Genomic DNA, 8,129 nt, shown 5'->3' with positions numbered 1-8,129 from the left:
AGTATTACATCATGTCGCTACTATCTTTTTTTAAATATAAGTCATGTTACTTTATGTGATGGTTACTATGTTTTTATGAAAGTTAAACTCACATTGCTCCCTCATAACACATGTTTATCTTTACCAACATTGAGGTCATTTGCCTCTTACTATCCAAATCAAATGAGAAGAATGATCAAGATTTTTTCCATATAAAGCAAGATAACTAAAATCACATGTTCATATAATATTTTAGATCACTGTCTTTCAAAACGATTATTTATAAAATGTTTCAGCAAGCTTAATTAGCATCACTGTCCTTCAAAACGATTATTTATAGACGTTTCAGCAAGCTTAATTAGCTTATCCTCAGGTATCTTAGTTGCTCAGACAACCCCAGGTCTCCTCTGCTTAATCTCCGTGGTACAGGCTCTGTCCAACAGCTTAATTGAGGTGTTGAAGCACCTGAATCAAGTTACAATCATACCAATACCGAATACACAAATTAAACATGCCATTTATGCCTGGATATACTACATTACTAGGCAACATCATTCCTTGTTTCGCAAGCAATTTGTTTTCCCACATAAATCGTTTCGTTATCTAAACAGACCAGCATATGAAGAGTCAGGACGACAAATATATTACATTTTTTTTGGTGAACTTGAGCAAACCGAACAAGCCTAGACTAAATTTGCTAAGATGTTCTCTGCCGTGACACGCAAATGGAGGCAGCGGTAGCAGTTCTTTAGGCCTTGATACAGCACTGGAAATAGCTCAGGAACCTCTTCCTCCCCTGCATCAACAGTTCCTTGTAGGTCAGTACATGTAGGCATCAATCAGGTTATAAAACAAAAGCGCATAATCAAATTGCAATTTCATATACAAGGCAGCAAGTACATGTAGGTGTCAATCAGGTTATAAAACAAAAGAGCAATACCAAGCTGCAATTTCATATCAAAGGCGCTAAGTAACATGCTGTATGCAACAGAGACACTGCGACAGCCCCCAGGATTGCAATTCTGAATGTTATTTTGCCAACTATGTAGCTGAAGGAATTGTCTGTCTTATTTTGGTGGGAATTAATTTCACCATTGTCATAAGCAACAGCCTAAGGAAAGTACAAATTATACTAAGATGCCACCGAACTTATGTCAACCCTGTCTTGCCAGTTCTCATCATATCTGCAGCCTTTAGGTTGCTTATGATATCATTATTAGTTCCTTTTAATCATCTTTCATCAGCTAGGATTCCTAACATGATATAATCGTCTTTCGTTAGGTAGTATTCCTGACATGATTATTTGGATGCCTCATGGACAATGACATATTACATACTATCAGTTGTCGTTTTATCAGTACAGCCCTTCAAAAATATATGGAGCATACGATTAAGAAAATAAGATGTTTTCCTTGCCAATCAGCTGACAGTTGCAACAAAGCACTACATGCAAAAGGTGGAATGGCCGGTGCTATGGCTCCGGCTGGACCAACCTGTATCGGTTGAACCGACTCCACTGTCGATGCAGATAGACAGACAGGGACATAAACTTGTATCAGGGCCAACCATAATCATCTAAACATGATTATCAGGAAGTACTACTCGGCTGTCACAAAGGCTGTTCCACTTTTCGGTGCATGTACTTCTTTCCTTTACTTTATTTATCACAACAAGTTCTGCACTTACTACTAGAACTCAAGAAGAGTCATCAGGCAAATGTAGAGCTGCAGATGAATAGCTATCAACATGTACACCTGTTTGTTCGTCCTTTTCCTAGCCCTTCTTTGAGTTACTTAGCACAGGAAAACATGTGTGTAGTTAACATAGGATTCAAATGCTCTGTTCCACCGTCCTTGGAATACGAGTTTGACCTAGCAAAACCCCATGGCTGCTGCTATCAGTTTATACTAGTACTAGTACTCTAATGTGGTCAAACGAATCGAAACAGAGAAAAGTTGTGGAGATGGGAATCCTACTTTTGACCGTTAAGCGGCATCAAATGGATGATGACTTGTCAAACTACAGAGCCGACTATAGTAAGCATGGAGCGCATACCGTGGGTGAGTCGTCGCGGCCGTGGAGGGGCTGGCGGCGGTGGTCGTTGGCCGTACCGCCGAGCTTGGTGGGCGCCTTGGCGGGCTTCTGCTGCTGGTGCTGGTGCTGTTGGTGGTGGGCGAGGATGTCGTCGTCGCCGCCGAGGCTGGCGCGGGAGAGCTCCTTCTTGTTCTGCTTGCGCATCTCCCGGATCTTGGAGAAGTCCATGGAGTAGTCCGGCATGGCGCCGTTCTTCATGTCCCAGTCCCCGAACGCCGGCACCGTCATCCACGCGTTCGCCCCCTGACCCTGCACAGCCCGCGCATCCAAATCGTTAACCTCTTGCGCAGCAAACAGATCGTGGAAAAGGAATCCATGGCCAGCATGATCGATCTGGGAAATATTCGATCGGGAGACGGGAATCGTGCTTTTCTTACCTCCTTGTGGTTCTCCATGGATGATCTCTCTCGCAGGCACGCGCACCACTGATGTTTTCTTCAGGCTCTGCTTGAGCTGTGGGCTGTGGAGCAGATTCAGGAGCGAGCTAGAGCAAGCACAGTGCGGAGAGGTACAAATGTGTGTGGACAGTGACTGGACAGAGAAGCAGATCGGCAGAGCTGTACTTATATAGGTTGATGCCGACGAATTTTCTATCTTCCAGTCCACACCCAGCTGGTGGAGTGTAATTAGCTAAGCGCGGGCGCCCACCCCTGCCTGCCAAATCTCAGGGGTTTCCCTAACCACTATCCTAATCAATCCCAATCTGCCTATGATTCTGGATCTGATTAGGCTCTGAGGCTAACCATAGTGCTAGTATCATAGCTAGTATCATGCATCTTAGCCCACTAAAAATGCTGATGTGGCAGGTAATTATGGATGAGAGAGGAGATTAGAGTATCATAGGTAGATACTATATCATAACGCACATCACGAGAAAAGTTAGTATCAAATAAATCTTGTACACAAATTTGTATTGGGATTCTACAAATCAATTAATATAGCAAAACTATGATAATAACCTATGATACTATGCATTATGGATCTAGTATTATACAAAAGTATCATATACATGATACTACTGTATGATACTACCCACTATGGCCAGCATGAGACGCTGTGGTACCGTTGCTGTGCACGCGTCTACAGGCTACAGCTGGTGACATTAACGTGTGTCGTTGTGTGTGCGCTTCTCTGGGCCCGCCGCCCAGCCACGTCCAGACGTCCGTGATCCGTCCACTAGCTGCTGACTAGCTGAAATTTTTCACACGGCTTTCTCTTGGGCAGATAGGCTTCTTTCCCAGCCGGGGAGCAGAAAAGGCGGCGAGAAAGACCGGCGACTCCGTGTGTACAGCTCACCGGAGATTGAAGCCCAGCGCACGACGGCATGAGTGTCACACATCGGCTAGGGTTTAATGAGCTGGCAGATTCTGGATTGGGGGTTTTGGAATTCCCAGGCATGAATACAAAACACTTTCGAGAGATCATGCAACAGCTGCCCACACCTACCTGTGATTGAGGCGTTTCTGATAGATTTTATTATCAAGACTTCACGGGCAGGGCATTCGGTTGCTTTGTTGGTTGGGACTAGAAGATGCTCATCCGATCCCGATTTATGGCGCATGTTTATGCATAAACATGTTGGATCGCGTAAAGTGTTAAATAAAGCAAGGCCGGTATCCCCGCACCGTTCTCCTCCCTCTACATTAACCTTAAGAGGCCTTCGCCTTTGACCGGGCCGCCGACGGCCACTCTGCCAGGCTAGCTGGCCGGAGTTGGTCTGGAGCAGGTGTCGGAGTAGGTTAGGGTGTAGATCTGTAGGTTTTTCTGGTTTTTGGCTTCATGCCTGCGTCTGGGCGTATGCCCCGTAGATGGAGCACCGCCTTTGATCTCCTCCGCCAGATCTCCGACGTCCTAGGGGTGTTGCTTCCTCTGCTTCTGCTCCGGTGGTCGGAGCCATGGGCGGAGCGGTGCAACACCAGCTCCTCTAGCAATAAGGCCTTTCTGGGCCCTCTTCTGCTCCAGAGAAGCTACCGAGCTGATGGATCTCTCGGCCATGGAGGCTTTGAGAGATGCAGCAGCAAGGGAGCAAGTTGGACCTCCGTTTCCCACTCGGCCGGCCTTGTTGGCGAGGGACTGGGTAGGCAGTGCTCCTCAGCTCTGTTTCTGGCTAAGATGTTGGCTCGCCGTCGTGGGTCGGTGAAGAATAGCTCGGAGGGGCAGTGGCTCCTGGCCTGCCGCGGTGGCGAGGAGGAGGCTGCTGCTCAGCCTGATCTGTTCGTCTTCAACCAGCTTCAGCTTCTTCTGCGGTTCTTCTTCAAAGAGCTCAACCACGTGGATGACCTGCTTGCCTCCACGATCTTCGCCCGGCATGGCGGCATACATCCTACATATTGCAGGCCTCTCTTCCTAGTTGCTGGTGCTCGGCGCGTAGATTCCACCAAGTGGTTCGTCCCCGGTGGTTTCCAGGTGTCCAGCGGCGATGGAGTTACGGTGGAGTTGGGTGTTCGGGCGTTTGCATCCTGTTCCTCGGCGGCGACACCTTGAGGACGCCGGCGTCTGGTGGCGGAGACTCCCAGGAACCCGATTGCTTTTCTAGTTCTTGTCTCGGGGTGTATTTTTGTAAATCGTGAGGGCCTTTCTTCAAATCTTAGGTTTCTAAGAGCGAGAGTTGTCAAATGGCCTCATTGTAATTTCTACCCGCCACGTGTGAATTGAATGTAAAATCTGGGCCCTTCTAGACCCTGTTCATGTTAAAAAAAAAAATGTCAGATCAGAGGTTGTGCTAGTGGTATGAGATTTTCTTCGTGTCTACCTTGTGCAACGACGCAACGGCAACAAGTTATGGAACGGAGAGGATTTCGACATAAACAAGTTGTTCTGGATTAAGAATGTACGGCTGCAGGATTACCATACGCTAATCATTATCCTAACTAACCAGGTAAAGGGCCAAAACAGTCGAGTTAGATACAACCGCTCCAGAAGATGGGCTAATCTGATTCTGATGGTCCCGATTACAGTCACAAACGGTTCTTCCAACCAGAAAGTGTCAGCAACTTCACGCAAGCAAGATTATGTTTTCTGATAAACTACAGCTAGCAGACCACAAAGAAAACTTTGCTACGAAACAACATTTTTAATGATTTGGTTGGGGTGCGCCGGGCCCAGGCAGCAGTGCAACGCCTGGGCGACACTCAAGGGCCCCACTAGCAAGCTACTTTGGTGGACCCTCCCCCACAAAAAATAAATTTAATATCGTTGTGGACACATGGTCCACATATCAGATATTAAACTGATAAGAACAGATACTACACTTGATCTTAGCCAAAAGGCCGAGAAAGGTATGCCTCTACACGTCGGCCAGGGTCTGCTTATATAGCGAGTCTTCGCCTCCTCTGCCGCTGCGCGAGGTGGGACTAAACGCGAGTACAGCGCAGCGTCCCCTCGGTTCGTTAGTTTGAGCGGCTCTGGCCGGTGTGTTTGGGCTGCAACCGATCAAAGGCCCAATACATATGGCCTGATGCATGCACGTCTTCACGGATTTCACTCGTCCAATGATGACAAAACAAATTCACGGGTTCATGGATTGGATGTCTTTGTGTTTTCTCTCTTCCTTTCAATCCAAAATATTTCAACCACGCTGTATGTACGTCACCGTTTTCATACCAGAAGCGATAAACAGCTGGAGTCAGGGCCATGCATACACCGGATAATGTTCTTATCTAAACACCAATGATGCTGGATTATGGAAGCTTGTGATTTTTTTCCTGTCTCGTAGCCGGCAACGGCAGGGAGTTGTCAAGGTATTAAATAGCACTTTCTCCGTCCTAAATTAAGTGACTCTGTTTTTTCTAGATACAGAGGTATTTGTAACTAAAATGAATCTAGATACATCGTTGCATGGGCGGAGCGTCGTGGAGACGAAAATGGGCCACGACCCCCCCCCCCCCCCCCCCCCCTCCTTCCAAATTGCAAATTTCTCTTTACTAGGTATAATCACTGCACATAGTCCAGCCCATCAGCAGATTACTAGCTCGTCCAGTTTTGCAGCGATTGAAGGAGTAGGCCTGCTCGTCCAGTCTGCATCCATGGGTTCCTGTGTGACTGCTCCGCCAGTTGCAGTGCTGCTACTGCTCTGCCCCGTGCTAGGCTATATGCTTGGCTATACTAGATTCGGCTCTGATTATTTTAGAGGGATTGAGATGTACTTGATGGCTTGATGCCCCTGAGGTGACATGCACCATGTCACCGTGTGACATGCGGCCTAAATCCAAATTTAAATATTGCGAAAAAATTTGAAAAAAATCATGAATGTTCACATCATATATTAAGATAATCCCTAAAAATTTCAGATCAAAATTCGAAACATACATCGAGAAACAAAAAAGAGAAATCTGTCATGAATAGTTCCCGAATTCAAATCTGAGTTTCTCTATAGACTATTCACATCCGAGTTTCTCTTTTTTGTTTCTCGATGTATGTTTTGAATTTTGATCTGAAATTTTTAGAGGTTATCTTAATATGTGCTGTGAACATGCATGATTTTTTTCAGATTTTTTCGCAATATTTAAATTAGGTTTTATGCCGCATATCATACGGTAACATGCAAAAGGTGCATGTCGCCTGATCTGTGTCCCACCACCCAGATTAGGCAATTTTGAAATTTAGATGTATCAATGCAAATTTTATTGAACAAGACCAGCAGCCAAACGAACCTGTCATATTTAATTGATTTGAAAATTAGGTATGAAGATGTAATCGCTGGTTTCAAATTTAAAATGGAACGAAGAGCATGTCTTTTGTTCATTAGCAATGTTCTTTTCTTTCGAGTGCCAAAATTATACTTCCCCCATTTGGAAACAAGTAGTATCACAGATTTATCTAGACACGCATGTATCTAGACGTGTGTATCTAGATAAATTTGTGATACTTATTTACGAACGGAAAGAGTATATCTCTTGCTTTTTCATCAAAAAAATATAACTCGCCAGTTTGTTCGAGAGTACACCCTAAAAAGTGTATTACTCCAAAAATATATCAATTATCCATTGTAGGAGTATCTATTATGTGACTTCACCATTTTTTTGCCTATTTTTTTCCTGTTTCCTATGGAATTTGCCCCCTCTTGTTTTTTGTCCACGCTCCGCCACTGCATGGTTGTATACATTTGTATGCAAAGTCGAATAACTTATTTATGAATGGAGGGTTGTACCACTGTACATTATATCTTAAATTTGATTAAATTTGGAGATATGTAGACACTCTTTAGTATATTGATATATCTAAATTTAGACAACTCTAACAGAATCCTTTTATAGACGGAGAGAGTGTTATTTTCCTTTTTTTTTGGATGAAATAGTGAAGTGCTCAACTTGAAATAGTGAACAACGTCTCGGTTTTTGGCAAAGGCGGGGCAAAGGCATGGGATAGAATAGGGGTGGATGGACGGCGGGGAGGCAAAAGGAGTTGTTGTTACTCCATGAGAGGTGTTATTATGAAGAGTAGATGTTACGGCTCCAGCAAATGAGAATATGACACATGTGGATAGGGACTGTTAGGGGGCTTCCTGCATATTTGCACATGTATCCGTCCTATATATTGTGGCCTTTGGTCCCAGGTAATACAAAGTCTATTACCCTAACATGGTATCAGAGCAATAAGTTTTGCTCCTCTCCTCGCAGCCGTCGCCTCGGCCTCTCGCCGCCGCGCCCGGCCGCTGCCGCTGCCTCTACCTCGCCATCTGCGAGCTCCGTCGTCCTGCCCACCGTTCCCACCGTCTGATCGCCGCCCCGGCCCCGGCCTCCGTCCCGCCGCCCCGGCCCGCTGCCGCCCCGACCTCCATTGCCCGTCCCGGCCGCCGCCCGACCTCCCGTCGCCCGTCCCGCCTCTCCGGTCGCCGCCCGGCCTCCCATCGCCTGCCGCCGCCACCCGGCCTCCGCCGCCCATCCCGCCTCTCCCGGCCATCGCCGGCCTCACGTCGCCCGACCGCCGCCCGTCTGCCTCTCCCGGTTGCCGCCCCGGCCACCCGTCGCCCGCCCGTCGCCCGACCATCGCCAGCCAGGCCCCCGGCCGCGTGATCTGATCGGGAGCTGACTCGATCTCCCGTCTAGAAAAAAAAC

At 46.7% G+C, this 8,129-nt stretch overlaps 1 protein-coding gene and 1 non-coding gene across 3 annotated transcripts; both read right to left on the bottom strand.

Annotated features, from left to right (window-relative positions):
• Positions 1-476: 476 nt before the first annotated feature.
• Positions 477-2,629, bottom strand: LOC127296904 (uncharacterized). 2 transcript variants are annotated; one of them, XM_051327143.2, is made up of 3 exons: positions 2,451-2,628; positions 2,035-2,322; positions 477-775 (listed from the first exon to the last, which is right to left on the bottom strand). In XM_051327143.2, exons 1-3 carry the CDS (start codon positions 2,466-2,468, stop codon positions 728-730), a joined length of 354 nt encoding a protein of 117 aa, XP_051183103.1. In that variant the 5' UTR covers positions 2,469-2,628; the 3' UTR covers positions 477-727. The 2 variants fall into 2 exon arrangements, with proteins under 2 accessions (XP_051183103.1, XP_051183102.1); XM_051327142.2 differs by lacking the exon at positions 477-775 and adding an exon at positions 782-1,850 and having other exon boundaries at positions 2,451-2,629.
• Positions 2,630-5,158: 2,529 nt separating this feature from the next.
• On the bottom strand, positions 5,159-5,355 carry LOC127297829 (U2 spliceosomal RNA). The gene has a single exon (XR_007849517.1). It is a non-coding gene; the product is annotated as a U2 spliceosomal RNA (small nuclear RNA).
• Between the last annotated feature and the right edge of the window lie 2,774 nt (positions 5,356-8,129).

The sequence above is a fragment of the Lolium perenne genome, chromosome 4 (genome assembly GCF_019359855.2).
Source record: "Lolium perenne isolate Kyuss_39 chromosome 4, Kyuss_2.0, whole genome shotgun sequence".
Taxonomy (NCBI): domain Eukaryota; kingdom Viridiplantae; phylum Streptophyta; class Magnoliopsida; order Poales; family Poaceae; genus Lolium; species Lolium perenne.
The sequence above is the reverse complement of the archived record's forward strand: the minus strand, read 5'-3'. Positions and strand labels throughout refer to the sequence as shown.